Below are 16,502 nucleotides of genomic sequence, written 5' to 3' on the forward strand. Positions count from 1 at the left end.
TGTAATCCATTCCTTGGTTCCAATGGCAAGCCTTATGGCTGACTATTGAACATTGGTGAGCCAAGATAGGGGAAATATTACTTTGGCACGTGTGTCCATAGCCTTGTGGAAAAGAACTATTAGGGCCTATGTAATCCCTAGACAACCCCCATATAGGTTTTAGAGGTGGAAGGAGTTGAAGCAAGTTGTGGAGACCTTTTTGACAATTGTTTGTGCTTACTGGTCTAGAGGCCTAATTCATAGGCTATAAACTAGGGCCTGGTAGAAACTAGGGTTATGGATGCAACCAGAAGCTAAGAATTTAGATTTTGGAAATATTCTCATGTACCTTGAATATTTTCAAGGACTTGAGTGGGGTCATTTGGAGGTTTTGGAAGGTGTGGCTCAAAACAGATAAACTAGGCCTAATAGGGCTAGGTAACTTGGTCTCCTAGTGGTTTGGAGATCAATTGAATTGGCAAAGAGACCAAAAGTCTGGGAAAGGGTTCAAAGTGACTCAAGATGAATAAGTAGACTAGTAAGTGTCTAAGGCAATGTGTGGAGAGATCTTAGGTAGAAGATCAAGCATTCTAGGAGGAAAGTCTAAGGGAGAAGACTAGGTTTTCGGGAGCTAGTTGGACTAGTTCACCCTTGTAAACTTGGAATCTTGGAAAGATCAACTATACCTTGGAGGAGAAGTTGATACCATCTTGGAGATCCTAACTAGAGAAGATCCTAATCCATTGGATGGTTAGGCAAGTAAAGAAGCAATTTGAGTGAAGAAAACATAGGATACCTAGTTCCTTTGCATTAACCACCCCCACCTTACTCTTATTTTCCTCTCTTTTTTGAATCTCATCTAAAGGTTTAGCCCTTGGCAACCCATTGACAGGAATATTTGAGACATTAAATATTAATTTATTAATTGAATAAATTATTCACTTACTAATTTATCACATTAATTAAGTGATGTTATTAATCATCACAATAATTAATGAAGTCAATTATTATATTAAATTTATGATATACTAATTAACATTAATACATGAGTGTATTTTTGTCACTATCTATTATTATGCCATCGCAACACCCATCATTGCCATAAGACTTATTTAAAAGTCACATCATCGAGCCTAACTTGAGCATCATGCCCATTGTCATTGCTCTAATTGGTCATTCTGACACATACCAAAGTGACCCCTAAATGCCACATCGATCCTCATTCAACCTTTCATATATTTATTAGTGTACTTGTATCTGCTAAAGATATATGACAACAAAGAGGGAAACAATATTTGAAAGAGAATTTATTCAATTAATATATGTATATATAATATCAATCACACACACACACACACACACATGTGCGCGAGCGCGCGTGTCACATGCAAAAACAATTTGTTATTAGAGTGATTGAATTTTAACATATTTTCTGTTAAAATTACCTCCAAAATAAATTCAAATTACAATAAGGCTATGACCAAAGATTGTGACCAAAATATTTATAAAATATTTGATCTTTTATAACATAAATTAGTCTTCAACATTTATTTCTAAACGTTTAGATAACACTTAAGTTATTTAATTTTGTTGATTAGGATTGTGATCAAACCATTAATGATCAACTATCAACAAGACCAAGAGAGGTCTAGTACATAAATAACCAAGGAAACAATCCAATGCTTTCTTGGTCTTTGGTCTCAAAATACAATAAGGCTACAACTAGATAATGCGACCAAACTATTTATAGAATATTTTGTCTCTATAACATAAATGAGTCTTCAACATTTATTTCTAAACATTTAGATAACAATTAAGTTCTTTAAATTTGTTGATGTAGGATTGTGATCAAACTATGGATGCTTACACATCAACTATCAACAAAACAAGACCAAGAGAGGTTTGGTGCATAAACAACTAAGAAAAAGATCCAATGCTTTCTTGGTCTTTAGTCTCAAAGACCATCTTTAGAATATTCCTTACATGTTATCATATTCCGCTAACAAAAATGTTTGACCACCAAAACTTGGACACTCCCATCATGACAAATATCCTTGGACATTGTCATAAAATTTGTCAAGGTTCCAACACAAACTCCCTCTTACATGCTCTCACACATCTTAAGAATGTTTCATATATAACTCCCTAAAGATTTGATGAAGATGCTCTTATATGCCTTTCAAAATGTCCAGATAGAAAAAGCATGCCAACTCAATGTTAGTTTCCTACATCACCATATAAGGAAAAAAATAAGCAAAGATATAAATTAACGCCACCTTAAAAAAACTAAAGATGCAAGAACAATACATGCAAAATACCAAATATGAACATTAGGATTGTAGATTGAGACACCTTATCCCAATATTGCTTGGATGCCATAGTTATAATATGTTTTGACAAAATCCTCATTAATAAAGATTGGCTTTCGGAACAAAATTATTACAAATGCATCACAACAAAAAGGGAATTAAAATTTAAACAATCAAAGAAAAACCATGCATGACACTAGCAAGACTATTGAGTTGTGTAAAGGTCCAAAAATATTCTTAGTAAATATATAAGACATTTCACACCGTGGTGTTTTCCATAATCTAAAATCTTGTTTGAGTGTTTCTTCATTGTGACAAGTATATCTTTGAGTTTACCTCTAAGGTCTATACTTGCTCTTCGTTGAGGGGCTCTAGAAGAAGGAACTATGACAATCTATAATGACATTTTAGGAGTAGTACTAGGTGGGTTTGTCTCCCCAAGTGGTTCGTCCTTCTTATGCGTCTTTCAATGGTATAGTTCAAAGCTTTTTGCTTAACAAGATGCGTAGTTTTCTTACCTTACACTAACCATATATTCTCATGAAATTCAAGTAAGACAAAATAACCTATAAAAACTAATATTATAAATATTAGTAAGTAAGAGACAATATAAAATACTCAACTATTTAATTTTATAAATTATGTGTAAATGAATCCCTACTTTATTTTATAGACACATATATATAGCTGAAAGTGGAACTTAAGACTCTCTATATGAAGATTACCCCATTTCACCATTAGATCCCACTCGGAGGGCAATTTTATAAATTATAATTACAATTATATCCATTTAAATTTATTGAAGTTCCTTTTATCGAGTGAAAGTTTGCTACTAATAAAAAAATGACTTTAAAAAAAAATATTTAATAAAATAATAAAATCTATTTGTAAACACCTAAATAATATTCAGTTCAAATCTTCTTTAATACAAATAAATTAAAACAAATTAAAATAAATGAATTGAAATTGAGCTTTTGCTTTTCATTTAATTATTGATCCAAGAACGAGCTCTACGGTTAAACAAAGTTCGATGACAAAAAATAGACCGCTGCCTTATCTGGAAGCCTATATCAGAATGAAACGAAATTCAAAGACTAGAAAAAAAAACGGCCTTGCCCATCAAAGCCTTGAAAGATGGGAAGTTTATCAGCTATACCACGTCTCTTCTACTCTCTTAACACCAAACCACGAAATTCAAAATGTGGGTCGTTAAGTTTGCCTTCCATTTCAAGTAATGTTGAAGGGGCTTCTGCTCAGTTGCAGACAAGAAGACTTCTGATGTTAACACTACTGGGTAGTCTCACGTTTTCGACCGCAGATTGTAGACCTGCGCAAGCTTTTTCATTTGGCATTTGTAAGTTGAATATCACCTTCCTGCATGTATTGCAGGGATTAGTAGCATTCCTTTTCTCAGTCAACAAAACTATCCAATGAATTGGGCAGCAACGGTTAAATACAACTTATATAATTTCCCAAGATTTATTTAGTATCAGGTCAACTCTAATGGGCATGTTGGGCCAGAAGATCAACTTGATTACATTTAGGCATGAACGGAATCCACCTACAGTTAGATGCATAATGAGTGAGGGCTATGATTAAATATATTCATGATTAAGTGCAATTAATTATGCAAATCCTTTATCTTCTTTTCTACTCTTTTGTGTTCTGTCGACACACATTTCAATTAATGAAATGTTTAAGGTTCGTAATTTTGGTCCAGATTAGTGTGTGTGATCTTCGCAGGGAATCTACTTGTTTAGAATTGTTTTTAAATGCTCTTTGTTGGGAAGTCTTCGGCTGAGATTTCATGATGGAGGCTATCTCTGATATTAACTTCATCCACACTTCAGGCAATCTTGTTCATAAGTTTACACCATACTTAGTGAGTTGGATCAATATTTAATCCAATTTTGACACTCTGTAATCTCATGAGATTAGAAACTGTGGCGTTGCAATGAAGCCCCGATATTGTGACTACTTGAGCTCATCTCTTTCAAAAATTTACTTTTTTGGATTAATCCCGTGAATACCTAATTTTTAAATGATCTCTCCAAGCCAAATTTTGTTCGATTGTCTTGAGTCTTCCTATTGCATTTTGCCGCTCTAAATATGCAGTGCAGCTGGGCAATAAGTGCGTTTCTTCTTAACAGGGGTTTTCTTGGTTAATTGGCAACATGTACATCCACATATCAGCCTTACATTGCCAACTCTGCTGTTCCACTGAATCCAGAGCTTCTCTCTGCGTTACCTCTAGATTAAGGCTACAGAATACCGTATTTTTGATTTATAGATTTTCCAAATTTTAAAAGTGCTCTTAAATATTAGCGGAAAAGATTAGCTTGAATCAAGTTGACTATATATTTGCTAAATATTCTACTAGTAACTTGTAGAATTTATTTCTAGAATGCTAGTGTACAATATCCATAATTATTATAATATGAAATGGATGCATGGGTCAGTATGCATAAAAATGTTTAACGGTTTAACCTTATTCTTAATAATTGTTGCATATGTGGCAAGCCTTGTTGAGTTGCTGACAACACAAGTTTAGTTTAGGATTGAGTCAAAGAGTTTTGTTTTAGTTTGAATCAAGTTCTTATTGTAGATGTGTTGAGTTAGGTGTCCATAAGTTTCAGTTAGTGTCAAGTTTATGTGTGTGTGTTGTCAATCATGAAGTAGTTTGTTGTCAATCTAATTAGCAGTCATTTAGGAAAGTTGTTGAGTCAAGCTATTGTATAAATCAGCATCTATTATTTGATAAAATGACAAGCTGAAAGTTCTTTGTTCTCTTCTTTTTTACTGCTGTTCTATTTTTCCAATATGGTATCAGAGTCATCTCCGTTTCAAAAGAAGTTGCTGCTGTGAGAATGTAAGTCTCGTTCTACTGTAGATTTTGTTGTTGTGCAACATTGGAAGGTATTTTCATATTTTTATTTTAGAAATTTTGAAAATGGATATGCCTGTAGAAAAATATAATGGTCAAAATTTTCATACACGGAAAGTGAAAATGCAAATGCAGCTGATGAATAAAAGTTTGTGGGACATAGTTAATGACACTGAAGTAGTACCTACACATTCTAAAAAGAAGATTGATTGGGAAAGTTGAGATGAGAAAGCTAAGTCTATTATTGGTCTTGCTCTTTCAGATTCAGAACTACATCATGTCGATTTAGAGAAATCATCTAAACAAATTTGGGATGGACTAAGTACGTTGTTTGGAGCAAAAACAACAAATGCAAAATTTTCTTTAAAGCTGTAGCTATTTAGTTTTAAAATGTTTGATGAAATTACTATGTCTAACCACATTAGTAATTTGAGATCTCTAATCAAACAACTTGCTGAAGTTGGTGTTATAATTGATAAAGATAATGCTAAAGCTATCTTGCTAAATAGTTTGGCTTCAAAATATAGCAATGTTGTTTTTACTCTCAGTCAAATGTCTTCACAGACTTTAGAAGATGTGATTTCAGCACTCTTGGTCGAAGAAAAGAGAACAGTTGTAGGAGATTCAAGAGAAAATACTCAACTCATTCATGCATTATACTCAAAGAACAATATGGGAAAGAGAATGTATGGTAAGAATGAAATTGAATGTTTCTATTGTAAAAGGTAGGACATATTGCAATGAATTGTAAAATTCATGCAAATGACCTTCTCAAAGGTGAAATTAAAGAATCAACAAATATAGTTGTTCATGCTGAATCACCTGATGTTATTAGTGATGATGATAGCATTGAAAATGAAGATCTTGTTTTATTTTGAAGAAGTCTATGCTCTGAAAATAGGAAAGAATGTAGTAGAGGCTAGATGGATGCTCAAATAGTTTGAGGTGCTATAGGATCGGAGAAGCTATACCTTTACGAGGGTTATGAGGCGTTCCATGTGGAGATGGTGTGTCCAGTAGTTTGGGGAGATCTGAAAGTCTGAAAGCTTGGTATCGTTTATGAGACATTTCATGTTGAGATGGTATGTCGAATGGTGTTTCGGAGTTGGATGATAGCTACATTACTGTGAGAAAGTCTTACTCCTCTATTACATATTTTCAAAGTATAATTTCTAGATAATGTTTCCTTTAGTTTTCACAAAAGTGGGGGTGTTGGAGTTAATGTTCCAACCATAGTCAATAATAATTGTTGCACATGTGACAAGCTTTGTTGAGTTGTTGGCAACACAAGTTTAGTTTAGGATTGAGTCAAAGAGTTTTAGCTTGAATCAAGTTCTTATTGTAGATGTGTTGAGTTAGGTGTCCATAAGTTTCAGTTAGTGTCAAGTTTGTGTGTGTGTTGTCAATCATGAAGTAGTTTGTTGTCAATCTAATTGGCAGTCATTTAGGAATGTTGTTGAGTCAAGCTATTGTAGAAATTGACATCTATTATTCAATAAAATGACAAGCTGAAAGTTCTTTCTTCTCTTCTTTTTTACGATAATTCTTTTATGTGATGAGTTGGAGAGTGCAGAAGATCTTCTCCCCTAAAACATCAGGAATAACATCACGTGGAACAATATATAAGTACCCATAGCCAAATCTGCATAGGGGAATCTCAATAATGGGACAATTCAACATAGAAGATGCCTTAAAATATATGTTACGGCTTAAAAATATATCGTAAGCTATCTATAACTGTTTTCACAACTGTATGAAGTGACTACCTTCACCAACAAGTAAGTAGGAGATGGGCGGAGATAGCTTTTATCACATTTTGTCTCACATGGCAATCTTGAAGCCCCCTAGATATTAAACCGAAAGAAAACACAGCTACAATAAAATGAAATTCCTTTCCTTGCCAATGCAACTATCATATAACTAGCATGATGATAACATTCTTGCTTGTAGAATGTGAGATGTTTCTCCAATTTTTTGTGGAAATCCTAGCTATATCATTGTAATATGCTATCCGATATTGATAAAAAATGAAGAACTTGGACTAACTAGAATTTTGTCAAACAATTGTTATGAAATCAAAACTTTAAGCAAAATTCATTATAGAGATGCTATTGTAGTGATCAATACAAGGGATGTGCAATCATTTTATTAAACTACGAGAAATCGTGACAATCCAAAAATTAGATTCTTAGATGATGGTTAAATAACACAACATTATAATAATGGAATACAGACTTGTTAACAAACCAACAACTGTGCACATTGAACTGATGACAGATTTCTCTAACTTCAACTAGAGAGAGCATACTGTGATTGAAGTGCAGATTGGAGAGTTACCGTTCAGCCCTATGGTTACTGTGAAAGGGTCTATTGTGTCCGACTGTGACAAGAAGGTCCTCTAGCATTCACGTCCAAACTCTTGACATAATGTAATGTTCCTCATGTGTGGATGAAATCCGGCTGTGACTATATCCTCGTCCGGCTTCCAACTTTACTGCTTCAATGTGTGTGCACGTGAGACTCCGCGATATAGGTGAGAGGGAGGCCTTGGAATACTGTGTTGCTGCTCTAGCCAGAACCAGTGTTAATCACGTCTCTGCAAACAACCCGAACTCTGCAGGTTATACCTGGAATGATATCGATCTGCCAATGTTGACTGTGATTGTGACTTCCCAATCTCGTGCGTAATATCTGCTATGGTCTCTGTCTGTTATTGATGTCTGTTGCATTCACTTACGGAACCCACTATGGCAGAAGCCTTGGTACTGACCATATAGTGATATCTGCTACGTTTTTCCCCTTACTGAAACTGCCGCTTAAAATAATATCATTCAATTAGCAAAGAATGTAATGTACCTACATTGGAGACTTCTGCTATTGCCGTGGGTGGTGGATCTCACCCTTTTACCATCCCAACTTCCAGTGCCAACAATATTCTGGGAGCTACCAAATTCTGTCGACTTCAATCCCTAATTAGTTATGGAACTGAGATCCCTTAAAATTCAGAGTGTTAAACCAGACCTTGGTTCTAAAGCACCATGTGAAAGCCAGGTTTGTGTCCAGCTCCACTTTTTCTCAAGGGTTTTTGTCCTCAAGAATTAGCCAAGTCACATTAAAGCAACCTTTTTGGATTTGTTTGATAACATATATTTGTTGTGTCTTTCCCAAGATGGGGTCTCTTATAACTTCGAAGTGAGGGAAAAGTGTTGGTATAAGAGATGTGGGATAAAACACCAATTTCGTCTTCTAGTCACTTAAGTCACTTTATAAAGTGAATGCCTTATTAAAACATAAAGTAACTTTATTAAAGTACTTTAATACATTAAATGACGAACTTAAGACAAATCTTCCCTTGTGACTGGCAGACATCCTTATTGGTAATGCCATTAATCTATCCGGATGTGGAGATAGATTGACCAGGCGCCAAAAGAACTAGCGCGAAAGAGGGGACATGACAGTCCTCCCTTCCCGGGATTGCTTGCCCTCAAGCAATCTCAATGCTAGATGTTATAAAATAGACTGACCTTCCCAAGTGGCATCTTCATACAGTAAATCCTTCTGGCGGACTAGATCTTCTCTAACAGAACTATTTTGCAGCTTCTTTTCCTTGGTCTCAATCACCTTTGTCGGTTCCAATACAAGTCTACCCTCTTCGTCAAGTGGAGGCAAGCCCTCTGATGGTACAACTTGCTAACCAATTGCCTTCTTAAGGCATGAGACGTGAAACACATTGTGGATTCGACTGTCACTAGGTAAATCCAACTCGTAAGCAACCTCGTCAACCCTCTTGGTGATGCAATAAGGTCTGTAAAATCTGGGCTTAAGCTTTTCTGACTCACTTTTCTTCAGGGAGCTTTGTCTATATGGCTGGAGATGAAGATAAACCATGTCACCTATCTCGAAGCTCCGCTTAGTACGATGTCGATCAACATATATAATTTCTGTTGGTTTTGCGCCTGTTGAATATTATCTCTTAGAGACCTGAGAATATCCTGTTGATCTAGAACCCAATCTTTGGCTAAGGGAGCCCTACTATCCTGTAAAGCGAAATCAATGAAAGAGAGAGGTTCATAGCCATAAAGAGCGCAAAAAGGAGTCACCTGAATGGACATACGATATGTGGAGTTATAGCAATACTCCCCCAAATACAACAATTTAACCCAAGCTCTTTGCTAACTTGCAATGTAGTTTCTCAAATACCCTTCCACCCATTTATTCACTATTTCGGTCTAACCATCCGTTTGTGGGTGATAGCTAGTTCTAGGTGTCAACTTTGTACCTTCCAATCTAAAAACCTCCTGCCAAAAGGTGCTGAGAAACTTGCTGTCCCTATCACTCACGATAGTCTTGGGTAATCCATGAAGACAAAAAACCTCTCGAAAGAACAACTCGACCACCTGAGAGGTTGACCAGTCTGCTGCAATAGCAAAGAAATGCGCGAACCTTGTCAATCTGTCTACCACCACAAAAATGCAGTCTCTGCCCTGGACCCTCGGCAACCCTGTAATAAAATCCATGGAGATACTCTCCCACCTCTGAGCTGGAATAGGGATAGGTTGAAGTAAACTTGTTGGGAAGCCCTGTTTTGACTTGTTCTGCTGACAAGTCTACCACTCTCTAACATGCTGCAATACATTGTCTTTTAGCCCCTTCCATGAGAATCTCTCTCTAATTTGCTTGTAGGTTTTGAAAAAACCTGGGTGATGCGCTGAAGTTGCATCATGTATAGTGTGCATAATATTCATTTTAAGTTTAGATTTTGGTACTAGGTAGATTCTATCCTTATAATATATAATATCATTCATTACCCTGTATCGAGTATCTTGAAATAAACCATCCATGATCTGACAAGCGTGAGTATTTTTAGAATACTCAACTAATAGTTGGGACCTCCAATTTGCTGAAATCTAGAAAAAAGCACAATACTCCATCACTAAGGGTCTCCTAGAAAGTGCATCGACAACTATGTTATTTTTCCCCTTGACGTATTCAATGTCAAAATCATATGCTTGAACCTTGTTGACCCATTTTTGTTGTCTTTCGTTCAACACCTTCTGTTCCAAAAAGTAACGTAGGTTGTTATGATTAGTCTTTATTGTGAACTTGCTTCCTACCAAGTATTGTCTAAACTTGGCTAAAGCGTGCATTATGGCCAACATTTCCTTATCACAAGTAGAATATAATAGTGCGCTGCCCCTAAGTTTCCTGCTCTCAAAAGCTATGGGATGACGGTCTTACATCAAAACTGTCCCATTTCTGCTCCCTAAAGCATCACACTCCAAAACAAAAGGTTTAGAAAAATCAGGAAGTGCAAAAATCGGGCATGTGCTCATCACTTGTTTCAGTCTATCAAAGACTGCCTCTGAATCCTCTGTCCATCTAAATGCCCCTTTCTGTGTCAGATCGGTAAGGGGGCTGCTACTTGTGAAAAACCTTTAGCGAATCGTCTATACTAAGAACAAAGGCCAAGGAAACCTCGTAATTCTAATACATCTCTTGGTGGTGGCCAATCAAGGATTGCTTGTATCTTTTCCTGATGTACCTTAACTCCCTCAGCACCAATCACGTGGCCCAGATAGAGAATCTCAGTTAGTCCAAATTCCCACTTAGACTCATTTGCAAATAAAGAGTGTTCTTCCATGAGCCTAAGGATCTCATCTAGGTGCTGCAAATGTTCCTCCCAAGTCCTGCTAAAGATCAAGATGTCATCAAAGAAGCCCAACACACTCTTTCGTAGTTGCTTTTTAAAGATGTAATTCATGCATGACTGAAAAGTGGTTGGTGCGTTAGTGAGCCCAAATGGCATCACCAAAATCTTATAGTGTTCGTAGTGACATCTGAAGGCTGTCTTATGCACATCCTCCTCTCAGACTCGTATTTGATAGTATCCTGATCGAAGATCCATCTTTGAGAAATAAACAGCCCCACGAAGCTCATCCAATAACTCATCAATGCGAGGAATCAAATAGTTGTTTTTAATGGTCCTCTTATTAAGGGCACGGTAATCAATACACATCCGAAGGGTGCCATCCTTTTTAACCAACACCACTGAAGAGGCAAAAGGGTTGGAGCTGGGCCTAATATGTCCCATATTTAGCAGTTTCTTAATCGTCTTCTCTATCTCTTCCTTGTAATGCTTGGGGTGACGATAAGGAGTGGTAATGATGGGTTTGGCGCCCTCCTGTAGCTCAATGATACGCTCAAACCCTCTATCTAGTGGAATACTTGTGGGTAAATCCTCAAATAACCTACTATGTTTGTCGAGCACCGTCTGGATGTCACAATGGTACTGTTGTCCTGTATCCTATGTTTCCTTAGAAGAGATGAAACACTGTGTCGCCCACTTGATATCATCATGCCTCAAAATGGTTTCCATCCTATGAGTTGTTATCAACCTGGGCTCCTTTTTTGGCATAGCCTTGAGGACCACCTGTCGGCCATTCTGTAAGAACTCCAACTGCATCTTCTCATGGTTGACTGTATATCTGCCAATAGTTTGTAACCACTGTCTCCCCAACATAGCATCTAGTCCATCAAAATCCACCACATAAAAATCTGCCTCAAGAATGAAATCATCAAAATGAATCGGAAGTCTTGACACCTTCCCTGCGCATCTCAATCTCTCACCTCCTGCCACCCTAACCTCAAACTTAGGTATGTCATCAATTTGTAAATTCCTCTTGGTAACCCATCTTGAGCTTATGAAGTTATGCAGGGCACTTGTATCCAAGACAAATATAATACGCTATCCCCTAACAATTCCTTTCAAATGAAAGGGGTGTCCTGTGGGATCACTAGAAAGTGATGCTATGATAGGAGGCTGCCCCTAGGTACCTGCCTTCTTCTTCCCTCTAGGTGTTCGATCCTTGTTCTCCTCCTCATCATTGCACTCAACATCGCTGCCCTCTTGCTGCTTATCCTCCTTCTTTGAAAGTACCTCTACGTAATGCATCTTGTCCTTGCCAAGGCATTTATGATCCGACGTCCATGGCTCTCTACAAGTGAAGCATAGCTTCTTCCTCTTGAGTTTGTTTCGTGTTTCAAAGTCCATCCTGGGAGGTGTAGCCTTATGCTGGTTTTTGTTCTTTTGGAATGAAGAGGTCCCCTTATATGTCTTCTTAGGAGGCTATAATATCGAAGAGGGTGACTCTAGATCATGTGCGATCTTAATAGCATCATCCAGAGTGTTTGGTTTAAGTACCTTAACCAACCTCTATATCTATCCTGCAGACCCTCAGTGAACAACATTACCTTATGTTGTTCTGTCATGTCAGGAACCATCACTGAGATCCGCTGAGACTCGTCAATGAAATCACCTAGAGATCTGTCCTATCATAGCTGTGCCAAATCTCTGTAATAGATCTCTATATCCTTCGTGTCAAAATGAGTAATTAGCTTAGAGCTGAAGGTCTCATATGATGTAATGAGACCATGATCTTGGGTAACCAACCCGTGATGCCACCAATCATACGCCGCTCCCTCTAAGTGCATCGTAGCAAACCTGATGGCTTCTATCTATGACATAGGTTTAAGAGTGAGGTACGTGTCTAGCTTGTGAATTCAATCTCTCGTAGATGTCTTATTGCTGCCATCAAAAGTAGGGAGAGATAATTTGTTCATAGCATGCTTTAGGTCCTTGTTTGGTGCTCTAGACCTCCTATCCTACTGCTGTCTATCGGAATCCCTTTTCTGATTTAGATATTGGACAAAGGACATATTCTGTTTAATAGGATCAGGAAACAAATTCCATTCATCATACATTGCCATAACATTGTCTGGTAGTAAATTTGGTGTTGTTGGTGGTGCTGCCTCTTCTTCTGCATTAAATATTGGCATCAGAGGCCTGTCAATGTTACGTGTGGTAGCCCTAACAACTTGAGGTGATCCAGCTACACTATTACCTCCACTATGATGGCTCGGGGCACTCCTATTAACAAGGGCTAATTATTGTATATTAATTGCAAGTTGTTGAAGTGCATCAACTATGTTATTCTGCCCATCTCTAATAGCTCGCAATGTTTCCCTTACTTCCCTATCTTGTTTAGTTTCATTATGTGCCATTTGAATGTTGTTTACTTGTTCAAAATGATCGACCTGTTTAGTTTGTTCAGTTTGTTCACATGTTACAAAAATCAATTTCTCATCCATTGTATAGCTATCTTCAATATCAATTTGTTCAGAAGACCTTGCTTGTTCCGGTTGGAGGTGACTGAAATTATAAAGTTTTTTCTTCATACCCTCCTGTTATTTTGCTTCCTGTTTAACCCACAAGATGGCAAGACCTGTGGCTCTAATACCACTGTAATATGCTATGATGGTATTGAATAGAAATTAAGAACTTGGACTAACCGGAATTTTGTCAAACAGTTGTTATGAAATCAAAACCTTAGCAAAATTCATTGCAGACATGCTACTGTATTGATCAATACAAGGGATGTGCAATCATTTTATTAAACTACAAGAAATTGTGACGATCCAAAAATCAAATTCTTAGATGATGGTTCAACAACACAACATTATAATAATGGAATACAGACTTGTTAACAAACCAACAGCTGTGCACACTGAACTGATGACAGATTTCTCCAACTTCGACTAGAGAGAGCATACCATGATTGAAGTGCAAATTGGGGAGTTACCATTCAGCCCTACGGTTACTGTGAAAGGGTCTATTGTATCCGACTGTGACAAGAAGGTCCTCCATCATTCCAGACTCTTGACATCATGTAATGTTCCTCACGTGGATGAAACCCGACTGTGACTATATCCTCGTCCGGCATCCAACTTTATTGCTTCAATGTGTGTGCGTGTGAGACTCCGCAGTATAGGTGAAAGGGAGGTCCTGGAATACCGTGTTGCTACTTTGTCTAGAACCAGTGCTAGTCACGTCTCTGCAGACACCCTGAACTCTGCAGGTTATACTTGGAAAGATATTGATCTGCCAATGTTGACTGTGACTACAAACTTCCCAATCCCGTGCGTTATATTTGCTACGGTCTCCGTCTGTTATTGATGTCTGTTGCATTCACTTGTGGAATCCATTGTGGCAGAAGTGTTGGTGCTGACCATATAGTGATATTTGCTACGTTTTTTCCCTTTACTGAAATTGCCGCTTAAAATAATATCATTCAACTAGCAGAAAATGTAATGTACTTACGTTGAAGACTTCTGCTATTGCCGTGGGTGGTGGATCTCATCCTTTTGCCATCCCAACTTCTAGTGCCAACAATATTTTGGGAGCTACCAGATTCTGTCGACTTCAATCCCTAATTAGTTATGGAACTGAGATCCCTTAAAATTTAGAGTGTTAAGCCAGACCTTAGTTTTGAAACACCATGTTAAAGCCAGGTTTGCTTCCAGCTCCACTTTTTCTCAAGGGTTTTCCTCCTCAAGAATTAGCCAAGTCAAATCAAAGCATCCTTTTTGGATTTTTTTGATAACATATATTTGTTGTGTCTTTCCCAAGATGAAGTCTCTTACTTATAACCTCGAAGTGAGGGAAAAGTGTTGCAATAAGAGATGTGGAATAAAACACCAATTTCGTCTTCTAGTCACTTAAGTTACTTTATAAAGTGAATGCCTTATTAAAACATAAAGTAACTTTATTAAAGTACTTTAATACATTAAATGACGAACTTAAGACAAATCTTCCCTTGTGACTGGTAGGCATCCTTACTGGTAATGCCGTTAATCTATCTGAATGTGGAGATAGATTAACCATGCGCCAAAAGAACTAGCGCGAAAGAGTGGACATGATAGTCATTAGGTTTGGCCGATAGAGTTGTCAATTGCTTATCATATGTTTATTGTCTGTGGTAGTGTTGTCTCTTTCAGCTAAGTCAAATTGTTTTACTTGGAAATCTAGGTTATGTCATTATTCAGGTTACGCCCATAAAGATACCACATAGAAACTTACAAAGAAATTAAAAGCTAGTTTGTTTCAATATTACTAGCCAGTGTGCGCAATACTAGAAATTAATCAAACATTTATAATAGTTTCAAAAATCTGCTGTAACGAACAGATATTAGAGTATTGGATAGGTGCCCTTCAAATTATTTTTTGAATTTTCTTTTCCCCAAAGTGGAGTGGCTGAATGAAGAATGTACGGCAGAGAAATATTAAATAACGATCATAAATCATGAGCAGCAACATCCAATGAAGGATCTAAACATTTGACCATATTATTGCAGTCTCAATCGAAGAAAATTGCAACCTCCAATATAGTTTTTCATCTCCCTTTCTTAATCCACTCATCTTATGCGGCGCTTAAAAAGAAGGCTATTAGCTTTGAAATTAATCTGAAACATTATTAACTATAAAAATATAAATTATATTTGCATTATAATTTCTCACAAATAAAAATTGGAAACCCCACACATACACAAGAAAATTGGAAATGTTCACATCAATTGAAACTTAGATAAATATTAAAATCTGCAGCTACTCGGTTCAATGATAATTCTTGAATGAAATTATTTAAATGAATAAAAGGGTTTTTATCTTTGAATGCATTCTTTCCCAAAGAGTTTTCTGTTTTTGCCTAAAGATAGAAAAGAACAACGTTCAATCTTCAAAGAAATGAATCTGATAATATGAATTGGTAACCTCTTCAGTCCTTAACTCCGTATATAGGATTTTTGAGGAAATAATTTTTTTCCTTCTACTCCAAACTTCATATTTTGAATTTTGGATTCCATTCCTAGCATTACTTTTTGGTCTCTTTTTAAAACATTTTTTTGTAATAATAAAACATAAGTTGTTTTTTGACGAATATAACTTAAGGTTACCCTTTTGACAACTTGAGTTACATTATTCTACTTTGTAACACCACATTAGCCCCTAGGAAATAAAATAATAGGATAAAGGTTTATTGGAAAGAACACTCGATAAGGGACGTGATAGTCCTCTCTTCGTGGTACTACTTGCCCTCAGGCAACTGCAAATTTGAATTCTAAAAGATCTACTCTCTTTCTCAAGTGGTATTCTTTGTTGGAAGATCCTTCCAATGGTCTAGCATTTTGAGACGCTCTGGTTTTTTTAATTTCCTCTCCTGCATATCCTTGATTGCTTCAGGTACTAGAATCATTTTATTTTTCATCATCAAGCGGAGGAAACTCTACTAAAACTGTGATACGCGGATCAAGTGCCTTTTTGAGGCATGAAACATGAAACAGATTATGAATTTTACTTTGCTTAGGCAACTCCATCTCATAAGCAGCCTCACTGATCCTTCTCAAGATCTAGGGTCCATGAGTGTAGTTTGAGTTTTTTAGCTCCACTTCTCTTGAGGGAATATTGCCTTTAAGGACACAATCTTAAGAAAATCACA

At 36.8% G+C, this 16,502-nt stretch overlaps 1 protein-coding gene across 1 annotated transcript in view; it reads left to right on the plus strand.

Moving 5' to 3' along the window:
- The first annotated feature begins 3,373 nt into the window (after window positions 1-3,373).
- LOC149550829 (plasma membrane fusion protein) overlaps window positions 3,374-16,502 on the plus strand; it is a 49,522-nt gene continuing 36,393 nt past the window's right edge. The window contains exon 1 of the mRNA XM_089786398.1: window positions 3,374-3,642. Coding sequence (XP_089642524.1) covers window positions 3,423-3,642 — 220 coding nt within the window. The 5' untranslated portion in view covers window positions 3,374-3,422. The remainder of the gene's footprint in view (window positions 3,643-16,502) is intronic.

The sequence above is a fragment of the Cupressus sempervirens genome, chromosome 6, assembly GCF_028749045.1.
Source record: "Cupressus sempervirens isolate cs-2001-9-10 chromosome 6, ASM2874904v1, whole genome shotgun sequence".
Taxonomy (NCBI): Eukaryota; Viridiplantae; Streptophyta; class Pinopsida; order Cupressales; family Cupressaceae; genus Cupressus; species Cupressus sempervirens.